Genomic DNA, 22,105 nt, shown 5'->3' with positions numbered 1-22,105 from the left:
TCTCTCTCTCTCTCTTCTTTCTTTCTTTCGCATATTTTGAGACGGTCTCACTCTGTGGTCCAGACTGGCCTTGAACTCACTACATAGCCTAGGCTGGCCTCAAATTTGTGACAATCCTCTGGCCTCAGCCTCCCAAGCGCTGGGATTATGGCCACGTGCCACCACACCTGGCACCTAGTGAAGTTTCCAATCATCTTCCATTTACTAATACCAGCCAAGTTAATAAAGTTTCAATACACAGATGAAAGTGCAAAACCTTTATCAAGAGATACTGACAACCAACCAATTTAAGGTCACACTTAGGTAACAAGATACTAATGTACATGTTTACCATTTTAGAGAAAATAAAACATTTAGAGGTTTCCTGCCTTAGTAACTGTGTAAAAGAAATTTAGGTTTTTTTGTATATCACATACCACATTAAGAAGATAATGAATAATATATGTTACATCCTTTGTTATCCTCAAAACGAAGAAAGTAGATACAGGCAATCCTTATAAATAGTAACAACAGCCTTAACAATTATTTATACCTTGTATACCAGGCACTATGGTAAATGCTCTTTACATTAACTCACACAATCATCACACAACCCAATGTGATTTTATAGATGAAGGCACACAGAAATTATGTAACTGGATCAAGAAGTTACTGTATTAGTGCTTCTTCACTGTGATCAAAATACCCAAGAAGGTCAACCTAAAGAAGATCATAGTTTCAGAGCTTTTGCAACACTGCCAGCTGGCTCCAAGGCAGAAACAGCATGTCAGAGGGGGAAAGCCACCCATCCCACAGCAGGCAAGAAGCAGAGACAGGAAAAGAGGCAGAAAAGGGCCAACGATCAGATATAGTGTACAAAGCTATGACTCACTTTTCTAACCAGACCCCCCTCCCAAAAGCCCATTCACCTATGAATTCATCAACTGGCTAATTCAGTGATTAAGTTAGTTACTGTCCTTTCAATCCAGTCACCTCTCCAGGAGTCTCTTAAACCAGTAGACAAGGAAGATTAGCCAGCACAGGTATGTACAGAATAGGTAGCTTAAGCAGCCTGTCCAGAAAAAAAGCCACTGTGTAATATACTGCATCTAACTCAAAGTTAACAGCTGCTGTGGGTACACTGAGAGAAAATTATACAGTGTATGTGATATTCAAGGCAGGCCTTCAAGTCACTTGTGTGAAGAAGGGATTTCCACCTCTGCTGCTCCTATATGGCCTGACACACACGGGTACTCTAAGTCCACATATCCACAGGAAATGTTTGAGAGCACACTTAAGCCAACCCGGGCTTTGAGGGCAGCCTTTGCTGTTCTGCAGACGCTACATTCCTGACAGCTCTTGCTCAGTGGCAAAAATAAAGAAGAGTATATTTGACTGCATTTAATTATGTATTTGAAGAGATGAGAAAGCTAGACATACAAACTGACATATTACCAGCATTAATTTCTTCTAGTGCGAAATACTCTAGACTAAAATAATACATATGGCAACCAACCAGCTGTGTTCAATCGTAGGAGGAAAAAGAAAGACCTGTAAGTTCTCCAAAGCATTCCTAAATCCCTGAGCCTGAATAGGTAACATGCAAATGGGCAGAACCTTGCTTCCCAAGGGGAAAGCCTTCCCTCCTGAGTCCAATTATGGAGTTTGCTCAAATGGGTAATATGGATTACCTTAGAAAACTATAAAAGAAATTACTCTTGAAATCCAAATTCAACCAGTCTTTATTGACGCACTATTTTGCTAATGAGGAAAGTGAGTAATAACAATTTTATTGTTTTATTACTCACATGATGGTTTCATTCATGATGAAAATTTGGTGTACTCTTAAGAACTGGGAACTCCGTTTTCCCCCTAACTTTATGGAAATCTCACACCTGGTTTTGTTCCTATCTCCTGGACAGAAAACTCCTTTGGTCTTCTCTACTACTTTTTTTCTCTACCCATCTCTAAATGCTACGGTTTCAAAAGAAGGTTTGGTTTTGAGTCATCTCTCATCTATATTCCTTCCATACACCAATTTATGAATTACTATAAATGTATTTTTATGATGACAATTTCAAATGGATATTTCCAGCTCTCCACTGAGCACCAAACTCACGTTCAATTTCCTGCTTACCATCATTTCAATATCTTACAAACATTTCACACTGAACATATCCAAAACAGAATTCTTGAACCTGTTCACTAAACCACTGACATCCCTCCAAGTCTTCCCCAACTCAAAACACACACCACCATTTCCCCAACAGATTCAAACTCACTTTTGGATTTCTTTCTTTCTTCCATACCCCACCTTCCAACTCTGCCACCTAACCACCAGCAAACCCTGTCAATCCTTCAAAACACGTATCTCAAATTTCAGGTTGGGGACATACATAGGTCAGTAGAAAAGTGTTTGCCAAGCATTTATAAAGTCCTGGATTTTATCCCCAGGGGTACAGGGGAGAACAAGGATACTCAGTTTCTGAGGATGTATTATTTTTTTCTAGGACCACAAACAGGAAATCATGAGGTATCTCAATAGTTTAATAAACATGGTGCATATAACTGACCAAATGACTATTCAAAAAGATACGCATTAAATTACTTGTCCAGTTTATGTTAACATTTGATTAAAGGTAATATTTTTATTTCATGACTATAGTAGGTAAATGGAGTTTATGAAACAACACATACTAACCTAGAACTAATAAACCTGGTGTATATTAATTTATATCCCTATATTCACACAATACTGTTATGTCCCCATATTCTTTGTATGTATTCCTCTTCTTAAAAATTCTAATGTTTTGAGAAAAGAATAAAATAAAAGTCTTATCAACTCAAATAAGGAAGGGGTAACAAATACTGCAGGCTGTTTTAAACAAGCCAATAAATTACATAAATTATCTACCACAGGTTCCCAGAGGGCAAAGAAGAGGAATAATGAATCACAATTGGTGAGAAAGATAAAACTGAAAAACTGTGCTATATTTGTCTGGGAACCACCAGCTAGGAAACATTATTCTTGTACTACCTCCCATTCAACACCTAAAAATTCTTCTGAAATTAGCAAACGGATTCATTTTTATTTCCTCTAGAAACAGGGCACTCATATCCTGATGCTGTACACTGTTTCCCAAAATGAAGTCTTTTTATCAAGCAGCAGAAAATGTTTTCTGTCTAGCACCCAAGGGTGGCCAACAGTCGCGCTTGCCTAGACTACCCTGAGTGAAGTGGGCTTATCATGGGCTATCTATCTATTTATCTATCTATCTATATATATATATATGAGACAGTCAATGCATATGAGTAACAAAACTTCTTCGAAAAATATTTTTATTGTAACTTTTTAAAAAAGAGGGCAAGTGGACTGATTGCATGCCATAGGTCGCCTCATAGCTAGCTTTAAAAAAGCAGCAATAGTTCAAACTCCCTAAACCATACAGAATAATTTTAATACTCTCTTTCCCATTTTATGGCTCCAAAAAAAATTAACACAGCTATCATGAACCTCTCACTTCTCCAGGCAAAATAACTCTAATTTTTTTCCAGTGTACCGCATGATCATGACTAAGAATTCTCAATTTTCCTTATTTATATAAGTTGTATTTAAATTCTCTGTATAAGATGCATTCATCCTATCAGTGAGATAAGCAACACACTGAACTATCAGGAGTGAATATGAGGACTGCTTTTGTCATTAAACTGTACCTCCACGGTGAAGTCCCATTTTTTTACTGGGCTGGAGGGAGCACTGGACCATAAACTTTCAAGTTTCAATAGCCTGTCTACATGAAAACAATGATTTATTATATTACTTTCCAACTCTTAAACAATTAAAAATAACCATTTTAGCAAGTAATACTTAATAACAATAATAAAGGTTTTTACTTATCAAATGATGCCCACCTATAAAGCACTGTTTGATACTCTGAGAAAGAATATTTGAGTCCCTAACACTAATACAGTGCTGGATGGTAGGAGGAGGGAGAAAAAGTAGAAAATAGTATACATTTTTATGTAAAATAAAGTTAAAATTAAAAGCAACATCAAAAAATGTAAAAAAGGGACAGACAGGTGTGGTGGTACATGCTTGTAATCTCAGCATTGAGAGGCTGAGGTAGGAAGTTGAAGTCAAGCTTGAGCAACTTGGTGACTCTGTGAGACTCTATCAAAACTTAAAAAAAAATAAAAATAAAATAAAAGGACTGAGGAGGCAGCTCAGTTTGAAGGTCCTGGAATCAATCCCTAGTCTGTCTGTCTGTCTGTCTCTCTCTCACACACACACATGCACAATTATTTAAAAAGGTAAAAAGAGGGCTGGGGATTTAGCTCAGCGGCAAAAGCGCCTGCCTGGCAAGCGCAAGGTCGTGGGTTCGGTTCCCGGTACCGGAGAAAAACCAAAAAATAAAAATAAAAAGGTAAAAAGAGGGTTGGGGGAATACCTCAGTGGTAGAGTGCTCACCTAGCATATGAACAGCCCTAGGTTGAAACCCCAACAATGCCAGAAAAATAAAAACATAAAAAGGTCAGGAGAACCTGGTACAGTAGTTTACTTTTACCAATATTTAAATGTAACAATAATTTCAAACTTGTAAAATTATTTTTCTAGATTTGTGCTCCCCAATGCAGACTGTAGGTACTATTCAAATATGAATATTTAAATTAATTTCAATTAAAAATTCAGTTACTCATTTGGACTAGCTACCTTGCAAGTAATCAACAGCTACATATGGCTAGTAGCTACTCTACTAAATAATATAGACAGAAAACACATTTATCAAAAGAGAAAGCTCTACTGAAACAGGGTTATTCTAGATTAATTCACCTAAATCTATTTTGCAAATGGAAAGAGCACAGCAAGACCTCTGAACACTGAAGTAAGAAACTTCAAGGCTGAAATCTGAGTTCTGCCATTTAGTTGTTGTTTAACTGTGGGGCAAGCTGCTTCACCTCGCTACACCTGTCCTCCATTTATGAAACATCATCCAAAACTAGATTTACCTTCCTCATCAGGAAGATTAAATCATAAAATGCTGACAAAGCATTCAGCATACTGCTTTCAACACCAGAAGCATTCAGTAAAAACTCCCAGCTATAGCTTTCTACTAAAATCAATTATATTTACTCACTAATAAGTATACTGAATATCAACTAAGATGGTAAAGATTACTACTGAATGCTAAGATTTTAAACACAAACATTAAAGAAAGAGCTCCTACCATATGACTGAAATAGGTAAAACAGTTGTACTAGAAAGCAGCAGGAGAATGGACAGCAGTGGCATGCTGGGTAGAAGGGTGATGGATTCCAGGTAGAGGAAATAGCAGATGCCAATGCAGAACCCTCATCGCTGATAAAAGGGCTCTGCTTCTCCTTTCGGTCATTTCAAATTACTTCTAAACCTCATCTTCCATATTGGTGAGTGTGCAGAAAGAGTCTACCTGCTGTATACTATAACAGAAAAATAATTCTAGCTTATCTCACTGCCTGATTCTATTACACATTTTAGAATACTGCTGCAGGCTTAGACATACCTTTAGAGGCATCCTATTAAGCCCCTAAAGTATGTAGACATTTGGTTTGACAGCTGTAAAAAAATATTTATATTTTTTAAAAGTCCAAAAAGCAAATTTTGATAACATAAATTCAAAACAAAATTTGCATTTTTCTCAGAATAAAATATTAACAAGTTATTTGTCATTTGCTATAATGCATAGTTGATAAAATTATTTATATCAATAAGTGTAATAAAATCATTGTAAAGAAATAATTTGTGCAAAAGAATATACTTTTCTGGATAGCTTAAAAGACAACTACGGGAATTAAAATATTACACTTTCTACAGTGCTCAGGTAATAAATCTGAAATAATAACTAATTATAATTCTGAGCATATTAAATAATAAAATACCATGCAGCTATTATAAAATATAATCCCAATAGGATCATTTGCTATATGTTTTTTAGACATATTTTTGTGTTGTTCATAAAGCAGCAAAGAATAAAACGAAATAAAATATTAAGACCACAAGTAATGGGCACTATATTCACTTAGTTAGCATTTTCTTACATTAGCAAGTATTTTTAAGTCAGTGGTTAAAGTCAGATTTAAAATACATTTTAAAATAAGAAAGCAAGGAATTTCTCTGCTGATTTTATTGAGACAGGTATATCTTACTAGAGCATAGTTTTGAAGTAAAGACACATGGTAGCAAACACATAAAGTCTCCATCTGAAATAACAGGCAGTCAGCCCTTTGTTTTTTTTTTTTTTTGTTTTGGTTTTTCTCCGGTACCGGGAACCAAACTCACGAGCTTGCCCTTGCCAGGCAGGCGCTTTTGCCACTGAGCTAAATCCCCAGCCCCCAGGCAGTCAGCCCTTTAAAGATCTATATGGATGGCATCGCAGGTGAAAAGTCAACCACGCGTAAACTCTTGGCTCATTTTAAGAAAGGAGCTTATCTTCAAAAAATTAATAAAAGGAGTTATAGAAATGAGAATATCAACAAAACTGAAACTCTTAAATCCTAAACTTCCAACAGAACACTACAAACTATATCATAACTCTGCATCTATCCAACCTACACGTGCTACTCCAAACAATCTTAACTATCAGGTCACCTGGGACATCTGTATCATAAGGCTCTTTTGTCTTCGTAAGTCTATGCGAAACTATTCAAGACTTATAGGAGTGAATAAAAACTATTCCTTATTGTCTGTATTACAGAGGTGGATATGAATAATTCAGTATCCTATATAACACAGGCCTTCAGTGTGTATTTAAATTGTATCGTGTTAATGATTTCTCAGCAAGAAATATGCCAGGAGTCAGCTAACTGAACATAAATGTTCAGTTAATCATACTGTATATTTACTAATTATATGCCTTGCCCTCAGAAGACGAGTTGGCTTATAAAAACTCTAATAAAGTACCAAAGGCCCACAGTTCAATCCCTAGTACTAAAAAAGGAAAATAATATAAATAAATAAATGAATAAATATTTTTTAGAAAGAAAGTAAATGCAAAATAAAGACATGGATACAAAAGCAGAAAGAGGCAGGAAAATAAGATACAATTAAAGAGTTGAGTGTTGAGGTTTCTAAACAAAATACAACTGATTACTAAAATTAGCAGGAAGGGTAAGTGCTTCACCAAAGCTAAACAAAGGAGGGAGGCCTAAATCTGCAGAGGTCATAAAGACAAATTAATTTCTGCCAATAACGTCATTTTCTTAGTCTGCAAATAACACACTTTTTAGAGTCATTATTGACATCCTTAACTTTGTCTCACAAAACATACCATAAACAAGGACTGCCAATTCAAAAACATTTGTACTGCTATTGTTTTTTCTCTTTAATTTCTAACATCATCTCACTAGGCCCTCTTCTTCACTTCCTTCCCTACTTCATAATATACATCATAAAATGCTTTTTTTGTTTGATTTTTTGAGACAGTATCTCACTAAGTAGACCAGCTGTCCCGAACTCACAGTGATCCTCCTGCCTCCACTTTTGGAATTAAAGTTAATTTCTATACCAATTTTTTTTTTTAATCACAACAACTCCACTGTCTTTTATTTGATATTTAAATTTCTAAGTATAGCAACTGATAATTTAAAATCTTTCCTAGAAAGCCCCTAATAAATTTTACCTCCCACATGGGTTGGAGGTCAACTTGGTGACCTCCCTGTCCCAAGAATATATACAATTTGCCCACCTATGTTTCTGCTTGCACTCATTCTCTTACCTAAAGCAGTCCCAATTTCCCTCTGCTTATCCAAATCCTACCCATTCTGCAAAACCTAGTTTACTTCCTTCCCTACTGAGGTGACCTCTCACTGATTTGTCAACTTTTATGAATTACCCAAATCTACTTCCTTTTTAATTATGGTATGTTCTGCTTACATGGTTCTCTAAGCATCATTATGTATTATTAGTTGTATCCAGATCTTAAGGATTAGGAACCACATCTGGATATATTTTTATACTCTACATTTGGCTAGCATAGCTCTACTATTAAGCCCTTAATGAATACTAAACTGAACTGTAGGGGAATGTGACTACAATTAGGCTGAGTAACAGAGAAAAACCTATCTGGCAATAAAGTGCAGACATCTGCAAACACCGAGTTAAGACTGGTCATATGTAAAGAAATCATTTACTTAGACATGTGCCAGTAATGGTAACACTGAGGCACATATCCACACATAGACCAAGGTAGTATGATAGAAAACAGTATGATCAAAAAATTACTTTTCAACATGTTCCTGTTGAATACTGTTTCATGGAATTCAAAAATACAAATCAAATATATTACAAAAGGTATTTCAGATTGCCTGCATGTTGATTTTGTGTGTGTATGTTTTATTTCTTAACCACAAATAGCCATAAATTTTGAATGTATTTCTCTGTTTAATCCATAAAGGGTAGAAGATCAAATAACCTGGACTTAAATCCAAATCAATCATTTTTGGCTGTGCAACTCTGAGTACGTTACTTAAACTCAGGAGTCTCAGAACAGTTGTAAAAACCAAAGGATATAATATATGAAATCCTTTAAAAGGTACAAACTGCCATACAGAACTTACAATAATCAGAAAAGGAAAACAACTAGTGACAATATTTAGATTTTTGCACTGATTGCTCTTAAGAGATTATACTTGTACAGACACTATTCCCAATTTGTGTGTAAATGGCTTTCCTGTTCAATGATATACTTTTGAAAACTATCCTCTCTTTCTTTCTCTCTCTTCCCCTCCCTTCCTGCTCTCTAATGCTATTTTAATTACTATGATCTAGAAAATACACTTTCCTCTACTAAGTAGGCTGCATATGAGTAAGGTGAGACAGTGATTACGTTTCTAACCAATCATAGCCTCTTCTATGCTGGGAATACCTGAATTAATGAGTTGAGACAATGAAAAGTAAACCAGCTGGAGTTCTTACACTTTCTGATTCAAAATTTACTACAAAGCTACAGTAATCAAGACTATGTGGGAGCTGGGGATATAGCTCAATGGCATAAGCACCTGCCTGGCAAGCGCAAGCTCCTGAGTTTGATTCCCGGTCCCAAAAAAAAAGAAGACTATTGCAGAGGCATAAGAACACAAATATAGGTCAATGGAAAATAACTGCATTAAACAATGTTCAATTTTATGATCTACTGATTTTGCACATGAGTATCAAGACAATTCTACAAGGAAATAGTCTAGGTGCTAGGACAATTAGTATACACAAATCAAAAAAAAGAAGGTGTACCTCTATCTCAGACAACATACAAAACAACTCAAAGGGGATCAGAAACCAAAGTATAAATGCTAAAATTATAAAATTCTTGGCTTTTAATCTTGGCTTTTAATTAGGACATGGTTTCTTAGGTATGACACCAAACATATAAGCAAAACCATCTAAAATAGATAAATCAAGTTTTGCGCAGTGGCAGTATCATAGCCAATGAGGTTTATCTGAGGCACGATTATTGCTAATTAAAATAGATAAATCAGAGCTCATCGAAAATAAAAACTTTTGTGCTTCAAAGACCACTGTCAAGAAATTAAAAAAACAGACAGGTGCAGTGGTCCATGTCTATAATCCTGGTATTCAGAAGGCTGAGGTAGGAAGATCGTTAGTTTGAAGCCAGCCTAAGTAACTTACCATGACCCTATCTCAAATAAAAAAAAATTAACAGGGTTGGAGACCTAGCTAAACAGTAGAGCACTTACCTAGTATTTGTGAGACCCTGGGTTCAATCTCTGGTCCTTTTTTTTTAAAGAAATAACAGAAGAGAATAAAAACACCCACAGAATAGGAGAAAAGACTCGTAAATCATACATCTGATACAAAGGATTTAAATCCAAAATATATAAGGAACTGTTACAACTCAACATTAGAAAGGACAACACAAATAAAAATGGGCAAAGAATCTAAAGATTTCTTTAAAGAATATACGCAAATAGCCCAAAACCAAGGCACTTGAGTAGTAATTGCTGCCAATAGCTCAGCACCTCTAACTCAGCGGGTGGTACGAAAACATCTGTGAAGTTGCAGAGGCCTCAGGACAGAGCCTCTGCAAAGTGTCAAGGGTCAGTTATGTTATCCAACATGAGAGCTGAGACCAAGCAAAATATATTCTACTATTTATGAAAATACTGTGACCATGTACCAAATTTCACACAAATAATGTATAATTTTCTATAACTATGACTTGGACTTTTCGGTAATGCTGAAGCTGTTAGGACTTCGGCAATTCCTAGAGATGGACTAAATGCACTCTGCATAAAGGAATGAACCTGAGTTTTCTGGCGGCCAGTGGTAGAATGTTATGGCTTAAATCTAGATGTCCCCACAAAGCCTCATGCACTCACAGGGGGGATTTGGGGAGTGACTGGATCATGGGTATATGGTACAGGATCACGGCTGAGTGATACTGGAATAGTCCACTGACTGGTTTACCATAATTCTGGGTGTGGACTATAGATTTACTGAAGAAGGAAAACCCATGCTGGGTGTGGATGGCACCAACTAATAGGAATTAACATTAACTGGATGGAATAAAAATGGAAAGAAGAAGGAAGGCTCGCTGCCTCCTGCCTCCCTTGCCATCAGCTCTTTCTCTTCTGCCATGACCCTCAGCCTTGCTGCCCTGTGCTGGAACCAGCCACTCATGGACTGAAACCTTTACAAATTGTGAGCTAAAATAAACCTTTCCTCCTTTCACTTGTGGGTGTTGGTTATTTTGTCTCAGCAATAAGAAAGTAACTAAGACACAAAGCCACTCTACTGCCGGAAGGACCTAGCTTTGAAAGCAGAGTTTTTAGTGATCCAGTCCTCAGAAGACATGTGGATTTCCCTGCAAGTTCCTATAAGCCTTAAAATTAACCAAATAAACAATGAAGCGTTTATTATGTATGACTGTTACATCCGAAAATCAAAAATTACTTGTATTTTCTTTCTAGACAGTCCACATAGGAATTAGCAATGGTATCATGTACTAAAACTCAAGGAAAGTCAACCTCCAAATTTCACATGACACCCAGTTAAACTTTATTGTAAAGAAAAATATAGTTCAATTATTTTTAGTTAAATAGCCAATGTGTAACTCCTTTCTTCAGTCTGTTAAGTTTTCATGCACTCTTATAATACTGGTTTAATCAAGGTTAAAGTACTACCCATAATGAATCTAAGATAAATTACACTATCCAGTATAAAGCATTAGAAAATAAAGTAACTGCTGGGTGTGGTGAATATGCCTATAATCCCAGCACTCAGAAGGCTGAGGAAGGAGGATCACCACAAGTTTGAGGCCAGCAGTGAGTTCAAGGCCATCTTGAGCTCCAAAGTGAGACCGTGTCTCAAAAAACCAGGCCAAATCAATCAATCAGAATATCTACGAGCAAAGCTGCAGTCTACACTGCACAATATATGTGGATTCCATTTACAAAAATAAGGCTTAAATTCATTAAAACAAACAACACTTACTTTGTTGTCATAATTTAAGCAAAAAGTACCTCAAGCACATAATTTACCAATTCAGTTGTCTGAATAAAGATGTTACAAAAGTAATATATATATATGCTATGTCAGTTTATTTTTAAAAAGATTCAAGCCCTTAAAACAAATACTGTTCTCAAAAACAAGTAATTTTTTTATTTAATTCAAACCAATTTCCACACAAATCAATCCACCAAAAGCTAAACAATAATCAGAAGCAGGTTTGATACAATAGTTTTATGTGACAAAAAGTCTCACATTAAACAGTCTTAAGAAAAAAAAAATTTGTTCTACTGGATGAAACATTCTTTGAACATTAATGCAAGTTTATGTACTGAACATTTACTCTCAAGTAAAGAACCCTATTAGATTCACCACAAACATCGTAAGCCTTATTAGAATTTTCCCTGCACAAAATAACTGTCAACTAGCCATTTATTAGTACACTAAAATCATCTATAGAATTCTCACTTTCATTAATACAGTTATCTTTGTTTTCAACATGAACATAAGATCAATAGAATCAGCAATCTAATAAATTCTACCTGCAGTCAATGTCGGAAATATTTTCATTTTATTGGCCTCTTCATCTTTAATCCATGATTATCAACTAAACTATAAAAAAATCCAGTGTTGCCCTGGTTCCAACACGGAGCTCATATTAAAACAAAAATAAATGTCTTAGAAAGAGTGAAACAGGGCCAGGAATATAGCTCAACGGCACAGTATCTGCCTGGCAAGCGCAAGGCCCTGAGTTCGATTCCCGGTATCAAAAAAAAAGAGAGTAAAACAGCCATCTTCTAATGATTGTCCCAGATGTAAGCTACAGGATAAGGTAGAAGGATATTTTTCTCCTCTTTCTCTATATACCTATACATCCTTATAATCATTTCCAGGCAAGCACTTTTATTTTCTCTAAGGAAAAACTGACCAGAAAATTAGGATATGTGATCATAAAGGGAGAGTGTGTTTTATATTTAACATCATTGCCTCAAATCACCCTGTCTTAATTACAACCAAAGACCATAAGCAATCACGTAAAATACTCCTGTACTTTAAAAAATCAATTTCCAACAAAACAACTGAATAATTATCAAGTATTAAATATTTTAGCTACACTATTTTCTATCAATAAAGAAATCATTTAAGGGCCTCTTCCACTAAAAGGTAATTGTGTCTGTTACTCTGTAATTTCATCATCTTATTACTAATGCATTACACTACCTTTGACAACTCCACTTTGCCACTACAAACACTCGTTGAACACTCTATTTCTATAGAGAAACAACCACCACAAATGTCCTCCACAGTCATTTAAGTGTAAGCCATAATGATGTTTTTATTCATTAAACTACAATTACACATCAAACCAACAGTGTAAATGTTATCTTCTGCAGTGGATGCAGGAAAATAATCATCAGTAAGTACTTACCTACAGTTGGGAGGAGGGTCCAAAGTAATTTCTGCAAGTTCCTTCTGAATTCTTTAAAATAAAGACAAATGAAGTTATGTCAAAATGTCTTCACGCTTATTAATTTTCATTAAAATATTGTATTGTAACACTAACAATTCATCTTGTATATTTTTAATTTGATATACCAATATATGTAAAGCATCATATACAGTAACAGCAGTAATTTCTGCCACAGTTTTTATGATGTACCTACAGAAAGTGATGAGAGTGCCCATTATCATTGCATGCAGACTACAGAAGCAACATTATGACTTCATCAAACCACTGTTAGCACTAGCCAGAATTTCTAGTTTAAATTAGAAACATTTACCATACTATTTATGGGTCATTCTAACTTCTGATTTGTGTTAGAACATCTCCACATAGAATGGAAAGCTGATATTAAGTGAATCCAAGCTTACTGAATAATCCAATCCACTGATAAGGAAAGGAGTATCAGGATCTCATTCAAACATCAGAAACTATTACCAAAACAAGTATGATATTAGCTAGGTGTGGTGGCACATCACAAGTTTGAGATCAGCCTGAACTACAGAGTGAGAGCCTATCTCAAAATAACAATCATCATCATCATCATCATCCTTCCTGAAGCTTCTTAAATTAGAGAAGTCTGGGCTTTCAAATCGATGCCATCCCTTCTGCTAGAATTATTTTAATGGTGCAAGAAAAATTATTTTAATGTCATTGCATGAACTTCATACAAAGAAAGAAAAAAATTAAACTTGCTTCTGTCCCATGAATTGCAGTTTTTTTGTGTGTGTTTGTTGACAAAACTGTGCTGGAGACTGAACCCAGCACCACATGCATGCTAAGCACAGGCACTATTGCTGAGTTATTTTTACTTTGATTTTTAATGGCACCTAACGCCTTATGTATACAAAGGCTAACAGCGCAATACTATTTTCTAAAACTACCCTTAAATGCCTATCATTCATGTCTTATTAAGTTGTGTTAAATTAACATGCACACAATCTATCTTGCATGAGGCCCTGAAATCAATACCCAGCACGGAAAACAAATTTTCAAAAGTATTTCATCTCCTTTGCTTTGCTTTTTAAATATGAGATTATTAACAGCTGGATGCCTGCTGTCTGATGACAGCTACAGACAGTATATAAATGACAGCTGACTAAAAGCACCCTTAAAAAAAATCTGAAGAAAACATTTATGGTCAATTTCATTCTGTATCTTTTTTTAAAACAACACAAGGAAATACTACAAAAAAAGGACTCCTTTAATAGGATTGTTACTAACTTTCTGAAGGAACTGCATCATACCTAGCATAATTTTCACTTCTTTAAACCACGTGATTCTAGGTTGGAGAGACATTATGAATCACAGCAAGACTGAAAACTGAAAGACAAAACCTTTCATGTTAATTCTGTTATGTTATTGAGTCCATGGGCAGAAATACTTTTCTCTGTGTGCTTTAGTTTTCTATCCTATAAGATAGAGAAGTTACTTAAAACAAATCCATGATCTCTTTTTATCTTTATTTATTTATTTTTTTTGTGAGACAGGGTCTCACTGCACAGTTCAGGCTGGTCCTGAACTCACTTTGTAGCCCAGGCTGGCCTTAAACTTGAAACGATCCTCTTGCCTCAGCCCATGAGTGCTGGGATTACAGGCATGCGTCACCATGCCTGGCTCTTTTTTATCTTTAACACACTATAATTTCCTTTTAAAACAGATTGTTAATCTGCTTACAAGCATAGAAGTACACGTGGCCCACAACTAAAAGACAAGAAGTAGCAAAAAGTCTCAGATAGTAGAACTGCTTTTACAAATTTCACACTGAAAGTATAAAACAAGCACTTCAAAACTAGGTAAATCCAAGTTAAAGATGGCAAGATAAGCACACACATATTCATCTTCACCATTCAGGAACAAGATGCATATGTGACAAACAGCTTATATAACAAGCAAAAGGCAGCTACAGAATGCATAAGGACATAATAAAGATTCAGGGGCAGGACACGTCAAAAATCCCAGAAAGAAAAAAGTCACAGATTTTAAAAATAAAAATAATAATCTTAGTGAAGTAAAAGATGTATGTGGGATGTTAATCTATTTTGCCTATTTTGCATACATGCCATGATTCATTGGGCAGCCCAGGGAACATGACATTGAACTTGTAGGAAATCCAAACCTAACATTCTATTTAGTCTGGCATTGACAATTTCAGCTATACAATTATTGGTCTTTCACATACAACAGAAGATGTGCTATAGTTACACTAAACAATGTAAATGTTTGCTTAAAACATGAAAATGTGAAATTAAGTGTAGCTAATAGAAACCTGTAGAAATAAAGTGTAGCTAATAAAATGCATGAGGGAAGAACAATAAACATACAAAAGATTCTCCATTTTATAAAGCAGAGAATCAGAAAATACTGAAGTTTACAGAAACAAAAAATACAAGCTTAAATATATGCTTTAGACATATATGCTAAATACATGCTAAAGTCAACCAGTGTTCTTTTTTAGAAAATGTAACTACCACAAACATGTCAAAGGGAAAGGAAAGAAAAAAATTAGGTAAATTTTAGAACAAAGAGTCAAAAGATATTATTTAATAATTCAACAAACACAAAATAAGTATATTATTTAGAGTTATGCAGAAAACCAATTGGAAGACTAAAGCAGGGACAGCTGGGAGTTTTCTTTAGGAAAATGAAATTAGGACTGTTGGTGGAAGAGAAATGAGCAAAAACTGTTGATTTCCATTAAAAAATTTCCTACTGTTTGTTATAAGAAACAAGTAATTTTTATACATCATTTAAATTGAGAGAACAAAAAATAATTCAAAAGAACATGTTTAAATTATCAAAGAAAACCATTTTGGGAATGGTTTAGTGGTAGAGCACTTGCACAAGGCCCTGAGTTGAATCCCCAGTATGGTAAAGGAAGGAAGGAAGATCAGTTGAAGGAAGAAAGGAGGAAAGCAAGCTGGCTGGCTATTTTTGACATGAAAGAATGTCTTTGCAATTCTCAAATAACTTGTCCTGCTTTATGCTTATCCTTTTCATTTTAAAAAAATTATAAAACATAATTTTCTACCATAAAATTCTATAACAGTTTGAACCACTCCAGATCTTTATTATTCAATACAAAAAGCAATTTACTGATAAATTCAACAACTCTAAGCAATGAACCAATATATCATATTTGGAGCCACTAGTACCTAAGAACAGTTGTATTTCTTTTGACAGAAGAGATTATACTAAGAATTGCTATTTAAATGGTTGCAAGATGTCCTGCTGTTTTCAACGACAGCAATTTAATTCTATCTCAAAAGTTGTGATCATGGCATGTCTCATTTTCTCAGTCTTGATATGTGGGGTAAAGAAGAAGCTATTTCAGATACTGTCCTTCAAAGTAAGGAAAAATTAAGTATCAATAATTCACATTTACATATACCTTTCACATGATGACCAGTGATGACAACCTTTTAGAGATCAAGTACTCAAACTGCAACCCGAAACCTACTTACTTATCACCAAGTAGCAACACTGCAATGAAATCTGAATCCTTAATCCTAAAATCCTTTTAATTTAGAAAAAAAAACCTATTATTTGATGCTCAGATGCTGGGACAACTTGACTCACATGCTAACAGAAAGGGCTCTGTGTATGAAAGGGCTCGCTGTGGTATGCATACCATAGGTTAACCATCATTGCCTTCAGTGATTAAAAGTGAATTAAATAAATCGCACAGAATTCTCTATTACTGTTCTATCAGTGCCCATTTAAAAGATAGGGACACTAAGGCTAGTCATTTTACACAGGTAAGGTCAAAGACATAAAATTCTCTTCTCGCCAGGCGAGGCTATGCACACCTGTAATCTCAGCACTCAGGAAGCTGATGCAGTTTAAGGCCAGCCGGGGCTACCTACTCAGTTCAAGGCCAGCCTGAAGTACATAGTGAGACCCTGTCTCAAAAAACTATGAAAATACAAACACCTCTTTCTTACCAGAAGCTTTAAGACAAAATTTATTTAGACAGAAATTAACTAGACAATTGTCTATATTTCCAACTCCCATTAGGTAAAACTACAGTTCATTCCCATATAAAACTGCACATAGTGAGACCAGGCAAGAGTGAATTATAAACTAAATTTCAGGTTATATGATTTCACCTAATACATTAACTGAATGATAAGAGGACAGTAAAAGTACTGCATGGGGCTATCATTTGCTTTTTTAAAAAGGGAAGCATCATAACAATCATAACTCACCTCAACTTAACTGAAGAATACAACATCAAAAATGTACAGAATTAAGAAGATATGAAGTATTCATTTTAAAATCAATACACTGGATTAATGTTTCCAAAAAATGAAGCAGTATGTATGTACAACACACACACACACACACACACACACACACACACACACACACACACATCCTGAGTAAAGAATATTCAGTAGTAAATTATTCAGGGCCAAATAGAACAAGAATATGTAAACATTGAGACACATAAAAGTGATTTCTTAGTTATCTGAAAAAAAAAAAGCCTTCATTACACCTGGATGGTTTTCTACATTCCTTTGTGGACTGTATCCATCAGTCACCTAAGAACCCCTACTCTTCACCACTGAAATCAACTATTCTAAAGAAAGCATCAGACAACTAATTATTAAAATGCAATGTCAAAGCAGTCTCTAAGAAATACGCTACCACTGCATATAATGCTAGAGTTTAATTCTAAACAGTGATATATACTATGTACCTGTTGTGAAGGACCACTGATTTTAAGACATATCACCAATTAAATAATTCTGTTCATCAACTGGAAGAAGCATCTTAATTTCAGAATATTAACAAGTTCTGAAATGAACATTTTGAATCAAGAAAATAGTGATTATGAAATATTATTTGTGAGGACTATTACTGTATTTTCAAGAGGAAAATAAACTTGGATGAACCTGTACAATAAAAAAATCTTTTTTTTATAAAAATGAAGTGAACATGCCAGGATCAACACATGAACCTAAAAAAAAATTAGTAATATTTCTAGAACAGTATAAATTGAGTGTTCAATGACATCACAATATCTACTCTGAGCAAAATCAATTTCAAATGTGAATTAATTCATATTTACAGATAAGTAAATGTGTAAAATCAACAGCAGAGTCAATTCAATGAAGATTTCAAAATAGACATTTCATTTGACTAGTTGATTTAATCAAAATCATCTGAATTTGTTACTGTAAATATCGTAAATTATAAACTTGCACATATAGCAAAAGTGATATAACAAGAGAACAGGCTGTGATAAGAGCATGCCAATTTTAAAGAAACAAATTCTTGCCAAAACAGGGCAAAAATGCAACAAAGCTGTAACTGTACATTTATTTTTTATTTATTTTTTGAGACAGGGTCTCACTATGTAGTTCAGGCTGGCCTTGAATTCACTATGTAGCCCATGCTGGCCTTGAACTCAAGGCAGTCCTGCCTCAGCCTCCTGAGTGTTCAAAAGTGTAACTATATCTTTCCTCCTTACTTTAAAAAAGACTAATTAATTTATGCCATTGCTTAAATACCTCTGTGTGTGTGTCACTGTTCTATACTACCTCAAACCTTAGATTTTTTAAAGGAAACATTTCTACAATAAATTATCCTACAATTACTACTCATTTACTATACAGAAGTTATTAGTTTTCTAATTAGAACTAATTTCACTTAGTAACTGAACCTTAAGTGCAAAGTACTTTTCCTGAGCTACTTTAACATGTATTTACAGCATCTGAATATTTCTAGTTTAAGAGTAGTTTTAAGTCCTCTGAGGTTAACATATACTTCATTTTGCCAAAGTCTGTACTAAATGGATTCAAAAAGTATCACTGAAGACATTTAACTGCCATAAAGTCTATAAATGACAGCATCAGTTTACAAGTGCTTACTCTGTGCAAACATTTTATCTCATTTAGTCTTCACAACAGCCTTCTACAGACGGCACCATTATCTTCACTTTACAAAAGAAACTGAAGCTTAGAGACATTAAATTATGCATCCAAGATCACAGAGGGACTAAGTACTGGACTAAGACCGCCCAGACCGAAATCCAGATCCTGTCTCTTTAAGTCCAAGTTTTTCACTGCTACTGATTATCTCACAGAATGACAATGTTTGGGACAGATCACTCACCTGAATAAAAATCATTACAAATAAAAAGTATAAATTAAAATTTTATATTGAAACTACCTCTTTGAATCTAACTGAAATTCTAATATTCATTAAAAAATAATACTAATTCACACAGCAAGCTCAGTAAGGCACTGAGCTTGTAAGGTAGAAGCTCACTAAGGCACGCAATAATTAAATATAACCCTACTGTGCTAGGCACTACAGATATAATAGTGAAATTAAAGGATATTGGCCCCCTTGTCCTCATGATTCCCAATTCTCTCCTAAGTCCTTAGAACTTTAAGAGAGATAGGAAACAACCCACTTTACTAACTGAACTGGAGTAAGGGAAAGGAAGAGGATAAGCTTTTCTTTCATTAAAAAATTGCCAGTAAAGCAACATTTTATATTTAAAATAAATAGTAAATGACTTCAGTCAATTCATATGTTATCCATAAACTGCCTAAGGATCTTAACGAGAAAAATCATGAATCACAATTTGAAAAATCACAGGTTCACAAAAATGAACTTGCCAACGGAGGGATTCTTTTTGTCTGTATACAACTCAAAAGATACTTCTTACTTTCACCAATATAATAATACTGTTTCGTATTGAGTGACAATGACTGTGCTGAACTCTATAAATAACTCTAAAATATGTCTCATCCCCTATTTAAAAGTGAGGAAAATATGCTTTCTCTGTATTCTGACCTGGTGAAATCAATCACTGGATTTGAATATGTGATCTGTACTTTTTTATATGCACTGCATTAAAATGAAGTAAAAAGTATACAAACTAAACAATTTCAAACATTAAATAGTATACCCTCTTTCATAAGCAGCATTTGGTTTTTGATTCATCACCCCAAAATATCATTTTCAGGTATTTTGTAGCAGTGTTCCCAGACAGAGAACAGAGACACCTTTGTTAACTAGCAATCACAGGACAGCACAACCCAGCAGAACTCTACTTTCTACAGACCTAGTCAGCCCACTGTCCCCCTGTTCTGATAACTCTCTATGAAAATACTCTCAGAAGCCAACGGTTAAGTTAGAGTTTCCTCATCCACTGCCCATTTTGTGGGCAGGCAGTGGAAAAATCAGGCAGCTGAGCCCCTTGGACTTGTATGACAGCACAAACTGAACCTTTTCCCCACCACAGCATGTTCTATCATGAAGGTTTAAAGGTTTAGTGTTCAGGGCCATGACTTTCACATAGCTGCTTTACCAGTCACCCCTTGAAGGGGGAAACCGATACTCAGTCCCTTGGAACAGAGTGCTGACCACTTATCACCACGCTTGACATTTTTCACCAGGGGGCTTGAGAAAGTTCTCCCAACCCTCTGGACTGACTCAACCAGAGGGAAAGGTTTCTGATCTTCAGGAAAGGAGTTCCCCTACTCCACATCATCCAGTAACATATAAAGCTACCATTCAACATTCAGACATTCCATTATATCTAAAAGTCACATGCTATGGGAAGAAAGTAAAAGTAACACCATATACTACTTTTATTCATACTTCCTATTTGCTATTCTGAAAAAGTATTAACAGTAACAACAAAATCGTAAGATCAGGTAAGACTCTATTAATAATTTACCTTTCAAATTATGTCCAACTTATCCATTATAATGTAACAACAGCAAAGCACATTCTCTCTAAGTCCAATGACATTATTGCCTTATAGAGGCAATAAGAGATCATTCAAATAGCTACTTTCTTGATCTAGCTATTCTCTAGGAAAAGAGAAGAATCTGTATCAAGACTTAGCTCACACTACTTAATGTAATGAAACCAAGATGTATTTGTTAACTCTACATTTCTGAGTTTACCAACAAGGAGTAGGAGAAAATGAACTATCACTCAATAATTCTGTGTTACTGAACAGAAAACAGAATGTTTATGTGGTCAGTATTTACGGTTACAAATCAAACTACCATATTTGTACTCATCCTTGTGTCTTGTCAGGAGACAAGATACAAATATACATACACACATTATCAATATATATTTTGTAAATGTGTCATGCCATTTAACTTTAAGTTCTCCCCAATGAAAAGGATATAAAAATTCACGAATTTCAAGGCCCACACCCCAGAAAAACGACTAAATACAATTAAAAATAAAAAGAAGAACTTAGGATGGTAAGAGTGATACAAAATTAAAAGGTTTTTATAACTAAAGTACCTTTTAGCACTAGTTGACAACTTAGCAGCTGTTTTGCTGGATATTTTCCCTTCCTTTTTCTTGGGCTGCACTTGCTCTCTCTCTGGTTCCTGCTGAACACTTTCACGTTGGTCTCCATCAGAACTTCCTCCACTAGTGCTTGGACTGTCATCCACTCTTTGTGCCTCAGTGGACATTTCTGATCCTGGATTAACGAATCAAAAGTCATTTATTCAGCTGTGGGGAGGAACAGAATAAGATACCCCCAGAATGGAAAGAAAGTGAGCCTGAAAATAGAATGAAGTAAAACTCCAAATAAAATGGAAGTTGGCCACTTACAAAACAAACAGGTTTAGAAATTCATCCACTCATGCAAAATTTATACACATGTTCATATAAACTTACAAGTAATTCAAATGTCCACTGATGAATGGATAATCAAAACATGATCTAGTCACATAACACAATATTACTCAGTCAAAAAGGAATGAAGTACAGTATCCACATGTTCCCACAAGGATGAACCTTGAATCATTACGCTAAGTGAGAGAAGCCAGTTAATAAGGACCACAAACTGTACTACTCCATTTACACAAAATGTCCGAATCCATAGAGACATACAGAAAGGCTAGCAATGAGAAGAGAAAGGGGTATGATTGTTAATGGGTAAGAAGTTTTCCTTTTGGAGTGATAAAAATGTTCTTAAATTAGATAATGCTAACGGTACACAACTCTAAGTAGTATAAAAACTGCAGAGCTGTACATTTTTAAAGGGTGAATGTGGGGCTGGAGGTGTAGTTCTGGGGTAGAAATGCTTGGCATTTGCAAGGCCCAAGGTTGAATTCCCAGCACCAAGGGTGGGG

General features: G+C 35.1%; 1 protein-coding gene across 1 annotated transcript in view; it reads right to left on the bottom strand.

Annotated features, from left to right (window-relative positions):
* The window catches only part of Ube2e2 (ubiquitin-conjugating enzyme E2E 2), a 319,892-nt gene extending 298,449 nt beyond the window's left edge, over nucleotides 1–21,443 (bottom strand). Inside the window, exons 1-2 of the mRNA XM_005387474.2 lie at nucleotides 21,264–21,443; nucleotides 12,906–12,956 (exon numbers count right to left, since the gene is read on the bottom strand). Coding sequence (XP_005387531.1) covers nucleotides 12,906–12,956; nucleotides 21,264–21,439 — 227 coding nt within the window. The 5' untranslated portion in view covers nucleotides 21,440–21,443. The remainder of the gene's footprint in view (nucleotides 1–12,905; nucleotides 12,957–21,263) is intronic.
* Nucleotides 21,444–22,105: the final 662 nt, after the last annotated feature.

Source organism: Chinchilla lanigera, unplaced genomic scaffold, assembly GCF_000276665.1.
Source record: "Chinchilla lanigera isolate Chin_1 unplaced genomic scaffold, ChiLan1.0 scaffold00029, whole genome shotgun sequence".
Taxonomy (NCBI): Eukaryota; Metazoa; Chordata; class Mammalia; order Rodentia; family Chinchillidae; genus Chinchilla; species Chinchilla lanigera.
The sequence above is the reverse complement of the archived record's forward strand: the minus strand, read 5'-3'. Positions and strand labels throughout refer to the sequence as shown.